The sequence below is a fragment of the Prenolepis imparis genome, unplaced genomic scaffold, assembly GCF_030444845.1.
Source record: "Prenolepis imparis isolate NDT839.2.m4 unplaced genomic scaffold, iyPreImpa1.0 SCAF_6, whole genome shotgun sequence".
NCBI lineage: Eukaryota > Metazoa > Arthropoda > Insecta > Hymenoptera > Formicidae > Prenolepis > Prenolepis imparis.
The window spans coordinates 12,142,552-12,157,451 of record NW_028141164.1 but is presented as its reverse complement, the minus strand read 5'-3'; the positions used below and the strand labels follow the sequence as shown (position 1 = coordinate 12,157,451).

Genomic DNA, 14,900 nt, shown 5'->3' with positions numbered 1-14,900 from the left:
TGGAAACTTAGGTTATATATTTCCTCAAATTCTTGTTGTATTGATAAGACATCGTTTTTTATATCTTCGATACATTTGTTTAGTGCTATTAATGTATACTGGTTAATATTTTCATAATTTTGATGTTCAAATAACTCGTCCTAAAAACCATAGAATTAATTAGACTGCGTACTTTATGTAGTAGAGAGAAATTTTTATTAGATTCTTTGTTAAAATTTTCTAATAGAAATCTGTTTTATTTAATTTAAAGCAAAATAATATATTACTTAAAAATAATATATTTACTTAATTTATGTTAGAGTTTATTTATCCATAAAACTCACTGTGATATTTTTAAAATGACAAGTAAACTATGCAAACAAGTGATAAAGATTATAAAAAAACTAATAAATATATATATTTCAAGGTTGGGAAAGTTATTTTCAAAAATAATTCGTTAGCAGTTATTTATCAATCTTAATATCAATCTTAAAACATATCTTGTTATCGTCATTTGTTACCGATTTTTAAAAATATAAATATTAAGAGTGTTATCATTATTCATTATTGATTTAATAAAAATAACTCGTTACTATTACTGTTATTTAAAAAGAAGAAAAATAATTTTTACACTTCTTTTAACGCTATTACAAGGCCAACTTATATATAAACACACATACATTATATTTAATGTTTAAATAATTTTTTATGATAAAATATAACAAATAAATATAATTTTGATATTAATATCGCTTTTATTATAAACATAATAAAAAAATTAATTGATCGAACTTAGTGATCTCAAATCAAGAGATACAGTTCCGAGAAATTAGATTTGATTTTCGTGCTTGGCTCTATTGGCCGAATTTAAGAATTATAATAAAAAAAACAATATAATTTTATAGTTTATAGTTTATATCACTATCTATAAACAATATAATAATTTTAACAATTAGATTGTATCTTGATTTTTATAATGGAAAAAAGTTTCAAAAATAATACACAACGTAAAGAAAACCTTCAGAAGTAAATCGTAATATATATGGATATATATGCATGTATTGATACTTATAAATTTACAAGCCACTTAAAGCTACATTTTCATTTGCAGCGCTTAAAAAATACAAGATTTTCCGCATTTTCAAAGAAGCTGGTAACCTATCAATTTTCAATTTGCATAGCTTTGTTTATTGACATTTTAGCGCTACGTGTAATTTTTTTCAAATTAATTTATTAAAAATACTGCGCTTGTAAGCTGTTTTTCCCAAGTCGCCTTTCCTTTCATGGTGACCATCCTAACTAGTCTTCGGATAATAGGACCAAATAAACTAAAGTGGAATATAATCCTCACATGTGTAGTTATCGCATAAACTCGAATAAAGCGAAAAGAAATATTAGAAATTAACAAAATGTTATTCCAAGCAATTAATATCGATTTTTCAACAAAAATTGGCCATATTTTTTTCACAATAATATAAAATCTAACATGATTTTTCAAAGAATGGATTTGACTTCATCTCTAATTGCTCTCACAAGTTCTAGAATAAATATTGTGATAAATGAGGAATTTCGATCATATTATAATGAACCAGCAGTAACATAGCAATTTCAAGATATATTTTATTTTTCGATCGACACTACCACAGACAAAATGTTATACTTTACGTGAAAAGAATTCATCCCGTTTGCTTCTTACATTATTCATTATCGTTAGACACACGACGTATATTTTGTTGCGACATAAAATTTTTATAATTTTTTGAGCTAATTATAATATCCGCGTTTTATTAATTCTTTTTTGCAGACCTTTAACTTGATTCAATTTAAAATTCTGACGTAATACGCTAATTTATGAGTTATTTTCGTTTTCGTTTTAACCAATAATAAATTTCGTTTAATGCAATAATTTATAAGACTGTTATTATTTAATTTAAAACAAAAATCGTTAAATTATATAAACATTGTTAATAAATTTTAAATAGAATTTAACCTCTTTATATGTCTTTATTTAATTAAAAATCGTGTCGTTGGTTCAAAAAATAACAATAAAAATAATTGTTGCATTTGTTAGTGATTATCAAAAAAATTTGCCGAAGTCTTTTTTATATAAATTGAAACATCATAATTATTACAGTTATCAAAAAGAGTAACTGTAACTTTAATAATGATTAACTATAAAATTTACATTTTCTTTGTAACTATAACAGTAATATTGTTACAAAGAGCGTTATTTCAACGCTCAATCCTGACTTATTTCTATTTATGTCCCAAAATCCATTTTCAGTTTAATTATATATAAAATATTGTTCTATAGGAATCTAAAGATTGAATTAATTAAACGAATAAAACCTTACCCAAAAATCGTAATTAATCTCGCCCATCGTGGTAGTGGAAACTTCTTGTATTCACCCAACAGATTTCTAACAACGAGTGTCCTTTACATTTACACACAGTTTCGACGCACGAATGCTCAGTAGAGCAGCAAAAATAAACACCTGATGATTACACCTAGCGACCCGACAATCGAGATCATATACTAAAGACAACAGGTTATTTTAAATTCAAAATGAATTTTATAATATATCAAAATTCACTTAAATTTGCAATAATTCTTAGATTAATTTAAATATATTTATAAGAAATATTTGTTCTAACAAGAGGTAATAACTATTAAATAGATGACTACTAGAATGAAATAAATACTCGTTCTAACTACAATTAATGATGATTAGTAAATTAAAAATAAATACGTACGTTTGTAAATGCGTATGTTCAATGCAAATATACAATATATGTGTGTATTTAAGAATATTTTAATTTTATAATCACATTTTGTGAAGGAATAAAATTATTTCAATTTTTTTTGAGTTAATAAATAATATGATGTTACGGTAAAAATATAAAACTAATTATATTTGAATATTAATTTGTGCTTACAATAAAAGTAAATTCATGGCATTTTTGAAAAAGTTTTTCTATTAAAATTCCTCAAAATTTCTTTCTTATATAATAAATTATATAAATATAATGTCTTAATTGTTAATTATAAGGTTCAAATAATTTTCAAAGATTTATTATAATAATTTTAATTATTTATAATAAGTATACAATAATAATATATAAATATTATAAGAACATTTTTTTTTAGACAGAGTAATTTTTGAAAACTTTTGAGTAAGATGTAATTAAATCATACGACGTTCTTTATGTGTGAAAAAAGGGTTGCAGTATTTCCATCAATTTACCCAATGCTCGATGGATTAATACAAACAAAAATAAGATATAAAGATAATATACAATACAAATAAAATTATTTTTTATTAACTATTATTTATAAAATTTCTTAATCTCTACATTGGAACTTTTTTAACTTTATTAATGAGAAAACCCTTGTTAGAACGTTATTGACATCAAATTACTATTGTAATCTTCCTTAAAGTTTCCAAGTACATAAGTCTAGCATTATTTAACTAAAGCACATCGATAGTTAAAGTCACATATGATTTGTTGCAATATAATTCTGATCGCTCAATTCTCACACTAAATGAGTACTAATTGTAAGCATTAACCTTCTCTTATGTTTTTCACGTATCTTATAATTTCGCATTTACCCAAAACTTTATTTATAAATAGTATATGCTGTTTTATACATGTGTGAGGATGTACATATATTTTTATTTATATGTATACAAGGTTCTAAATCATTTAAAAGAACGAACATTTTTTAAATTTAAACGGCAAATTAAAATATAAAAATAGTTAACATTGAAAATTAGAAGTTTTGGTACAATAAAAAATTTTAGAATATATATAGATAATATTATATCAATTTTCATTCAAGAAATATAGATTATTAAATTATTTTGTGTTAACATTTTTTGAACACTTATTGGAAAATAAATGTCTATCGAAATTATATGAACAGAGTTAAGTTCTATTACAGATAAATGCATAAAGACTTCAGAATAATTGTGTTAGATATATTTAAAAATACAAAAAGTAGCATCAATATGAATCAAATGGAGCACATTGAGCGATGTCAAAATGATTACATGTTTTAGTTACTTTAATGATTAGTTATTTTAATATGCTTAAAGATATAGCTTTCGTTCAGATAATCTTATTAATATATAATAAATTGTGAACGATTACATGCAAAAATATCTAATTACGTTCTGCCTATTTATTGTTTTAATTATCAAAGCAATGAATAATAGCATTTGAATTGTTCTATTACTAAGAAATAAGTCACTACCTTGCCTTCAGTTTCTTCATTTTACCGTTTTCTCGTTATTCATATAATACAGCCTTAAAATTCAGTGTGCCGTATGTACTTATTTATTATACATCCTTCATATCTTTTTATTACTTCCAAATTTCTCAACAGACAAAAACAAAAATTTTTTATACAAGAAATTCCATCAGTCACAAATAATTTCTGCTTCATGAAGTCTTTTTTCATAATAACATCTTCAATTGATTTATTAAATCTATTGCGATACATTTCAAAGAAAAGACATATTTCCTTAATCTTTTCCAGATGCATCATCGCGACGAACGCAAGATATTCGTTGTCCCTCATCAGATCGTTTTCTTCGTCACGCGTTTTCATAGGGTCATACGGTTTCATATGCATTACAATCGTCACGTTTTCATTTGGCATGTCGTATCTGTCGCGGCACATTTTAAGTTCATCATAAATTTCAATAAACTCTTTTTGATATTTCGCTCTAATGGACCGAAGATATTCGTTGTTCTTCTTCAGCTCGTCCTTTTCAATTTCACTCGGCATACTGGTCTTCTCAACGTCATCTGCTCTCACATTCGGATGCACAACGATATCTTTTTTTTCAATTGCCATATTGTATTCGTCGCAAAACATTTGAAGTTGTGCATAAACTCTATTAATCTCTTCCTGATGCTTCATTGCGATGTACCGAAGACATTTGTTGTTCTTCATCAACGTACTTTTTTTATCATCCTTGCTCGACATATTGAATGTCTTAGCGTCATTCGTTTCCATATTTATTGCTTTTCGTTCTATCTGAAGTGCAAAGTCTACTGCTTTCAGCTTTAACATCTCTTTCATTACTTCAATTCTCTGCATAATAAAATCTTTATGCGTAGCAATCTTCACTTCTTCATTTGGCATATTGTATATATCGCGATACGTTTGAAGATGAACAAAAATTCTATTAATCTCTTTCTGACGTATCGTCTCAACAAACCGAAGATATTTATTGTCAATCATTAGTTTCCTCTTTTCATGATCCATTTTACACGACATATTGGTCATCTCAACACCAACCGCTTTCACTTTTGTTGTCATTCGCTCTCTCTCGAGCTTAAGTTTCAGCAGCTCGCCTTTCAACTCAACAAATTTGTTCATAAGATTAATTCGATGCGTGAAGAATTCTATAAGCGTAGGGATTTTCCGTAGTTTATCTTCTGTGAACAAGTATTTCTTCTCATGTAATTTTATAATTTGAGCAAAAACTTCTCTAATCTCATCCCAATGCATTATCTCGACGAACTGAAGATATTTGTTATCTTTCATCAACTCGTTCTTTTCATCGTCGATCTTACTCGGCATATTGTCAGTCATTCGTTGCTTCGTTAAATCTATCTTTTCCAATTTTTCTGTAATTTCTTCCTTCAATTGTTCCAAAAACTCAATGTTCTCCTTAGACTTGGCATCATCTTTAGTGTATTGTTGTATGGCAGTACTTGTGCATGCTACATTACGTTGAATTTCTTCCGACATATCTTCCTTCGGTTTTTTTTGTTCTATAACGTTCTGGAAACTTAGATTATATACTTCCTCAAATTCTTGTTGTATTGCTAAGACATCGTTTTTCATATTTTCGATACATTTAATTAAATGTAATAATGTATCCTGGTCAATATTTTCATACTTTTGATGTTCGAATAACTCGTCCTGAAATCCATAGAATTAATTAGACTGCGTACTTTATGTAGTAGAGAGAAATTTTGTTACATTCTTTGTTAGAATTTTCTAATAGAAATCTGTTTTATTTAATTTAAAGCAAAATAATATATTACTTAAAAATACGATATTTACTTAATTTATGTGTTAGAGTTTATTTATCCATAAAACTCACTGTGATATTTTTAAGATGACAAGTAAACTATTCACACAAGTGATAAAGTTTATAAAAAACTAATAAATATATTTCAAGGTTGGGAAAGTTATTTTCAAAAATAATTCGTTAGCAGTTATTTATCAATCTCAATATCAATCTTAAAACATATCTTGTTATCGTCATTTGTTACCGATTTTAAAAAATATAAATATTAAGAGTGTTATCATTATTCATTATTGATTTAATAAAAATAACTCCTTACTATTACTGTTATTTAAAAAAACAAAAATAATTTTTACACTTTTTTAACGCTATTACAAGGCCAACTTATATATAAACACACATACATTATATTTAATTTTTAAATAAATTTTTATGATAAAATATAACAAATAAATATAATTTTGATATTAATATCGCTTTTATTATAAATATAATAAAAAAAACAATATAATTTTATAGTTTATATCACTATCTATAAACAATATAATAATTTTAATAATTAGATTGTATCTTGATTTTTATAATGGAAAAAAATTTTCAAAAATAATACACAACGTAAAGAAAACCTTCAGAAGTAAATCGTAATATACATAGATATATGCATGTATTAATACTTATAAATTTACAAGACGCTTAAAGTTACATTTTCATTTGCAGCGCTTAAAAAATAGAAGACTTTCCGCATTTTTTTCAAAGAAACTGTTAACCAATCAATTTTTAATTTGCATAGTTTTGTTTATTGACATTTTAGTGCTTCATGTGATTTTTTTCAAATTAATTTATTAAAATACTGCGCCTGTAATCTGTTTTTCCCGAGTCGCTTTTCTTTTCGTGGCGACCATCCTAACTATAGTCTTCGGGTAATAGGAAACATATAAACTAAAGTGGAATATAATTCTCACATGTGTAGTTATCGCATGAACTCGAATAAAAAAAAAGCGAAAAGAAATATTAGAAATTAAGAAAATGTTATTCCAAACAATTAATATCGATTTTTCAACAAAAACTGGCCATATTTTTTTTACAATAATCTAAAATCTAACATGATTTCTCAAAGAATGGATTTGACTTCTAATTCCAATTGCTAATTCTAATCTCTAATTGCTCTCACAAGTTCTACAATAAATATGTGATAAATGAAGAATTTCGATCATATTATAATGAACCAGCAGTAACATAGCAATTTCAAGATATATTTTATTTTTCGACCGACTATCACAGACAAAATTTTATACTTTACGTGAAAAAAGAATTCAGCCCGTTTGCTTTTTACATTATTCATTATTGTTAGATGCACAACGTATATTTTGTTGCGACATAAATTAATTTTTATAATGTTTTGCGCTAATTACAATATCCACGTTTTATTATAACATTAAATGTCTTGTAAATTCATAAGTGTCAATGCATGTACGTGCAATCGCAATTTGCTTCAACAGCCTTTCCTTACTACTTGATATTATAATAGAAAAAATTTCTTTTTTAATTTTTTTATTGCAAGAAATTTTTTTTTTAGTATCCAATTCCAAATATTCTATAATCTATAAGAATTAAATAAAATTCTTTTTCGTTTTTTCTTTTAATTATATTGAAATTCTTTTTTGCGGACCTTTAACTTGATTAAATTTATACAAATTCTGACGTAATACGCTAATTTATTAGTTAAATTCGTTTTGCAATAATTTATAAGAATGTTATTTAATTTAAAATAAAAATCGTTAAATTATGTCGACATTGTTTATTTATTTTTAATATAATCCCTCTATATGTCTTTATTTACATAGAACCATACGTTGGTCCATAAAAAATAACAATAAAAATAATTTGTCGTATTAGTGATTTATTATCGAAAAAATGTGTCAAAGTTTTTTTTTTTAATTCGAACGCTATGATATTACAGTTATTAAAAAGAGTAACTGTAACTGTAATAATGATTAACTGTAAAAATTAAATTTTTTTTTATAACTGTAATGATGTTACAAATAGCGCGTTACCTTCCTCATTCCTGATTTATTTCTATATTATTTATATTCTAAAATACTTTTTCAATTTAATAATATATAGAAGTTTTATGAAAGGAGGACAAAGAGTTGAAATAATTAAACGAATAAAACCTTACCCAAAAGTCGTGATTAATCTCGCCCATCGTGATAGTAGAAAATTCTTGTATTTAGCCAACAGATTTCTGACGACGAGTGTCCTTTACACAGTTTCGACACACGAATGTTCAGTAGAGCAGCGAAAATAAATACGTGGTGATTACAACTAGCGACCCGACCTTCGAGATTATATAGTAAAGACATACACAACCGCCTATTTTAAATTCAAAATAAATTTTATAATATATTAAAACTCACGTAAATTTGCGATAATTCTTAGATTAATTTAAATATATTAATTAGATAAATATTTGTTCTATCAGGAGGTAATAACAATTAAATAGATGACTATTAACGAAATAAATACACGTTTTAACTATAATTAATGATAATTAGTAAAATTAAAAATAAATACATACATTTGTAAATATACATGTTCAATGTTAATATAAATATGCAATGTAAGTGTAATATATATTTAAAAATTTTTTCTTTTTTTATTTTATAATCATATTTTGTGACAGAATTATTTCAATTTTTTTGTATTAACAATTAATATGATATTACGGTAAAAATATAAAATTAATTATTTTTGAATATTAATTTGTGCTTACAATAAAAATAAATTCATTTTTAAAAAGTTTTTTGATTAAAATTTCTTTCTGAAATAGTATAAAATTTCTTAATTGTTAATTATAACGTTCAAATAATTTTCAAAGATTTATTATAATAATTTTAATTATTTATAATAAGTATACAATAATAATATATAAATATTATAAGAACATATAGTTTTTTTTAGACTGAGTAATTTTTTAAAACCTTTGAGTAAAAGATGTAATTAAATCATACGACGTTCTTTATGTGTAAAGAAAGGGTTGCAGTATTTCCATCAATTTACCCGATGCTCTCGAGAGAGAGACAAATACAAACAAAAATAATATATAATATAGACAAACGAAATTATTTTTTATTAACTATTATTTTTCAAATTTCTTAGTCTACATTGAACTACTTTTTAACTTTATTAATAAGAAAAGCCTTATTGTTAGAGCTTTTATTGGCATCGAATTACTTTTGTACTCTTCGTTAAGTTCAAATTATCCAAATACATAAGTTAAGGATAATTTAAATAAAGCTCATAGTTAGAGTCAGATAAAATTTGTTGCAATATAATTCTGATCGATGAGTACTAACAAGCTAAATAAGCATTTAGTTTCCTTTACGTATTTTTCAAGTATATCGTATAATTTCACATTTATTCAAAAATTTTTTTAAATATATATAGTACATGTTGCTATTACATATGTGTGAATATGTATCTACATATTTTTATTTATATGTATACAAGGTGTAAATCATTTAAAAGAATATATAAAACACACATGCGTTAAATTTACAATTTTAAATAAAAGATTTTTATGATAAAATATAACAGATTTTTATGATAAAATATAATCTATATAATTTGATATTATATAATGAATAATGATATTAACATTATTATTAATATAAAAAATGTAAAAAAACAATATAATTGACATCACTATTGATATAAACTATATAATAATTTTAATAATTATCTTTAATCTTGATTTTATAATAGAAAGAAGTTTCAAAAATAAAACAAAACATAAAGAAAAAGCTTCAGAAGTAAATCGCAGTATATGTGGACACGTGCAAATGTATTAATACTTAGAAATTTACAAAACACTTAATACTTCATTAAACTGTAGATCTTATAATTTGCGCAAAAATAATTTTATAAATTGTGAGTCGCAACGAAAATATACATATCGTGTGAATAGAAAAAACGTTAAAAAAATCACTATTTCGATCGTCGATTGAATTCTTTTCGGATAAACATTTTCACTATTACTTATAGTATCTTAACAGTTTCGAAACTTTTTATTTTTTGACTATCACAGACAAATACTTTCTACGTGAAGAGAAATCAGTCGACGAAACATTTGTTTCTTACATTATTTCTTAGACACACAGTGTATATTTTGTTGCGACTCAAGATTCATAGAATTTTTTTCCCTAATAATAAAATCCGCGTTTTATTACAACATTAAGTGTGTTGTAAATTCACAAGTGTTAATATATACACGTCCAACCGCAATTTGCTTCTCAATTCTTTCTTTACGACTTCTTTAATAGAACATTATTATAATATTATTTAATAGATTTTTTAATAGAAAAATTTTTCTAAAAGAAAATTTTGTGATTGCATGAAAGTTTATTTTTAAAGATCTCCAAATTCTATAAGGATAAATACAACATTTTTCTGTGTTTTTCTTTATTATAATTGACTAAAATTGTTTCTTCTTTGCGGACTTTTAACTTTATGCTTTATAAATTCTTATGTAATACGCTAATTTATGATTTAAATTTGTTTTGGCCTTGCAATAATTTATAAAAATATCTTTATATGTCTTTGTTTACATAGAAATCATGCCGCGTTGGCTCAAAAAATAACAGTAAAAGCACCGACGAGATACTATTAATAATATCTCGTCGGTGGTAAAAGTAATTGTTGCATTTGTTATTCATTATCAAAAAAATGTGTCAAAGTTTTCTTTATAAAAATTGGAACACCATCATTATTACACACACTTATCAAGAAAAGAAACTATAACTGTAATAATGAGTAATTATAATACTTTAAATACAATTATAATACATTTTTTGGTAACTGTAACAGTGATGATGTTACAAATAGCGTACGTGTTACTTCCCTCAATGTGTCTTATTTCTATTATATATATTCTAAATTTTTTTTCAATTTAATAATATATAGAATGTAGTTTCATGAAGAGAGGACGGAGAGTTGAATTAAACGAATAAAATCTTACCCAAAAACCGCGATAAATTTCGCTCATCGTGATAGTAGTATCTTAGATAGAGTGTCTTTTACACGTTTCGACACACTAATATTCAGTAGAGCAGCAAAAATAAACACGTGGCAATACAACACTAGCGACCCAACAATTGAGATCATCACTAAAGACAGTCGCCTGTTTTAAATGGAAAATTAATTTTATAATAACATTAAAACTCACAAATTTGCGATAATTCTTAGATTAATTTAAATATATTAGTGAGATAAATATGCATTCTAATTGCAGATAATGACGCTCAGATACTAGTATCTTTTATTAATTTTAATAAAGATAACAATCAATTATAGATCTTGTAAAAGATGTATTAAGTTCATGAATCACAATTTTATAACCGATGAGTAAAAGTAAATAAATATTTTTTTATTTTCTTGTCTGTATTATAGTTAAAATATTTTTAACAGTAAAAGATGTTTATTTTTTTAAATAACAGAAAAAATGATAAATCGATATTGCGATTCGATCATTTTACTGCGCGTTCTCAATCTCAATCCGAATTATACATATTTAGATCTTCGATAAATCGAACGATAAAGTATCGAACAAAATATATTTGTCTCTAAGTATTTCCGAAATATTTTACGTACTATGAGACATATATATCTACGAGAAATATTAAATAATACTAGCAATTTCAATTTCAATTTCAATTTAAAATATAGATTAATTATAACATCGATGTGCACTTCGGAATGAATCAATAATGCAGAAATTGGAAAATATTTCTGTAAATGCGAAGATACTCATTATGAATAAAATGCCAGGAAAACATTATCCAAATCACAGTCACGTTCGCGAAATATTGGGTAAATTATAAAATATTGAGTGGCGCAAAAGTTGTGCGCCTGCTCTTTTTACGACAAAAGTTCTGATTAAAATCCAGAAACATTGATCTATTCAATCTCCATCTAAGGAAAAACAATAACAAATCACCGAGAGTATTTTGATAAAAGAAAGAGAATCCCTTTAAAATGGCACATCACAGATATGCAACACCATTCTCTGACAAAGAACAAAGAAAACAGATCAGTGAGAAAGTAAAAATGTTTAGGTTTAGGATGTTCAAAAATAATTTGTATTAGAAATATTAAAATTATATATAAATATATGCACACACACACAAAACACACTTATGTATTATTCATTCAATCGATCAATCGAATAAATCAAATTTTTTTAAAAAATCTCAAAGTATAATGTTATCTCTATTTTATGATGTTGATTGATTTTTTCGATTTTTCAAGAAAAAGATCTCTTTAGAATAGAATTATGATTATAAATTATTAACATCAGCAAAAAATACGTGCAAATAAAGACGATTTTGACAATTTTTTATAAATAAAAAAGTTTAAAACAAAATGTGAGTGATTTTAATTATTTAATACACCCAAATTTAATATACTCCTTTTTCCCCTTCCTTATTAAAGGACAAAGAAAATTGTAATACACTCTTCTTGAGTTCACAACAATGTGTAAAAAAACTATAGGCAAAGAGTGAGTATTTTTCAATATACGGAAGTTTGGTCATGAGGAATTATACATGATTTTATTCGTTAAATATTATTTTAATATCAAACGTGATGACGTGAAATTTTCAGTAAGGTTATCGCGACTATTTAATTTAAATAATAAAAAACATAATATTTTCCATCATATTTTTTTTTTAATATTCATGTATCGCATGTATCGCAACTTTTTAAAGTGATTTTTCGCGAGGTCTATTCGACTGAAATTTGTGCAAATAATATAGTCAGATAAACCTATCTATATATATTTTTGCATATATGTATATATTATATATATACATTTTTATAGAGGTATTTTCTTAATTTTTAACTTATATCCCGAGTGTCACGCATAATAAATAAATTCCATATAAAAAACAAATAATCCATATAAAAAACAAATAAATTCCACGGGAGTTGTTCGGCGTTATATGATTTTATCTTATATAGATTTCATCTTATTGTGTAAAATTTGAAAATATATGTTATTATAAAAGAAATTCAAATTTGTTTCAAAATTTGAAGTTTATCTACTTATATGGAATTATACAAGATTTATTAATATTTTTAGCATTATAGAAATATTATATCATCGCGCTATACACGATGAGAGTTTATTGTTTAAATACTTGGATTAAAAAATCGACAAATGACAAATTACTCACTTTAAATTATCCTACCGCCTTCCTGATTCTCTTCTCTCTCGTATTAATTCTTCATAGTACATCACAAACTTTCTCACTTTGCGCGAAAACATAATTAAATTCTTTATAATAAATCACTCACTTTCTCACTTGCGAAAACACGGTTAAACACAATCGAGCGTGCATCGATTAGTAAAATATAATATTTTATAATCGCGCACGCGTTTCGCGTTCTTTAATGAATTTAATGTTATTGCGCACTGTTTTAGTCAAATTTTTACGTATTTCAGAATCGCTTTATGCGTCTTTTAGGCCCGATTTTTTAAACTTAGATCAAAGACACATGTGCGCATAATTTAAACTTCAAGCTAAGTTTAAACTATTATTGAAAAATCGGCCCTTAATGTTAAATTTTATCACGTAGTATAAGTTACGTATACATATAGTATATGTATTATCGTGACGAGAAGAAAGAGAACGCGTGTTAATGTTTACAGCGCGATTTTGAGACTGCGAAATGATTTTGACCTTTGATTAAGCTTAGGTATGCGATGATGTTTTGGAGCCAGAATAAGGAATGGGGGTAGAAGCACGTGATATCGCTATCAGTATGCCTAACAAAAACTGAATGAATGAACATATGACGTCACAGCTGTTTGCGCACTAATATCCTTTCCATTTCTGCTATGTAACTACACAGAGAGAATTTTATCTTGGCATTTACCCTGAAAATCATGGTAATCGAGGGACAATATGATATATGGAAAGAATTTTATGAGAATTTTTCTGATTAATATTTATCACTATAAAAATAATAATATCTATCACAATAAAATATAAAATATATTTGATTAATTTTAACTATACAGTTTAATAAAATTAATCAAACATATTTTATATTTTATTGTGATAGATATTTTTATAGTGATAAATATTAATCAGAGAAATTCTTATAAAATTCTTTCCATATTGTCACATGATTACCATGATTTTCAAGGTAAATTCTAAGAGAATGATATCTCAGATTCAGCTCTATAATTTTTCTTCGTGAAAAAAGCAAATCAAAATTAAGCTTTTAGATTTGCAATTAAACATTATTGGTCCAAGTTTACATAATATTCTGCATTATATAATAACTACTGAATTAAATCATATTTTATATAAAGTACCTTCTCTCTCTATATATACACTCTTTCAAAAATGAATCTTCCTATTCTTTGTATTCATATGTATAAAATTTAATTTTTATAACATAAGCTTTATATTAAATGTAAGTTACACCTCAAATCTGCGCACATAGTTTTTTCTCCTGGATTAATTGCAATAATAATTGCATCAATATACATATATAATATTTCACGTACGCGTTGATTCGTATTGCTTGGATATGTAAATTACTAGAGCAATAAATATATGTATGACAGGTAGAAATGTAATCTCTGACCTAATAAATGTAGTAAATTATGACCACATTTCTCGTCATTTCTCACAACTGAATATCATTGATATTTTCCATGTCTATCGGCGAACACCTTAATTACAATTAATATAAATGCCTAATTATCAGTCAGATTTGAAAACTCTCGACGTTGCTAATGTAATTAAGAGAAGTCACATCAAGAACTTATAAGATGAGAGACAAAACATGGAAAGTTTTCTTTTG

The 14,900-nt window shown here is 25.2% G+C and overlaps 1 protein-coding gene across 2 annotated transcripts; it reads right to left on the bottom strand.

Moving 5' to 3' along the window:
- Positions 1-4,045: 4,045 nt before the first annotated feature.
- Positions 4,046-13,676, bottom strand: LOC145937368 (uncharacterized). 2 transcript variants are annotated; one of them, XM_083040382.1, is made up of 3 exons: positions 13,259-13,676; positions 11,044-11,205; positions 4,046-5,917 (listed from the first exon to the last, which is right to left on the bottom strand). In XM_083040382.1, the coding sequence occupies exons 2-3, from the start codon at positions 11,068-11,070 to the stop codon at positions 4,289-4,291; spliced, it is 1,656 nt and encodes a 551-aa protein (XP_082896508.1). In that variant the 5' UTR covers positions 11,071-11,205; positions 13,259-13,676; the 3' UTR covers positions 4,046-4,288. The 2 variants fall into 2 exon arrangements, with proteins under 2 accessions (XP_082896508.1, XP_082896509.1); XM_083040383.1 differs by lacking the exons at positions 11,044-11,205; positions 13,259-13,676 and adding an exon at positions 8,206-8,295.
- Between the last annotated feature and the right edge of the window lie 1,224 nt (positions 13,677-14,900).

Excerpts from the sequence above, each read along its gene's own strand:
- LOC145937368 (XM_083040382.1), bottom strand. The coding sequence starts at position 11,070 with ATGAGCGAAATTTATCGCGGTTTTTGG. Across the intron at positions 5,918-11,043 it reads AAATTTATCGCGGTTTTTGG|GACGAGTTATTCGAACATCA; the intron begins GTAAGATTTTAT and ends TATGGATTTCAG.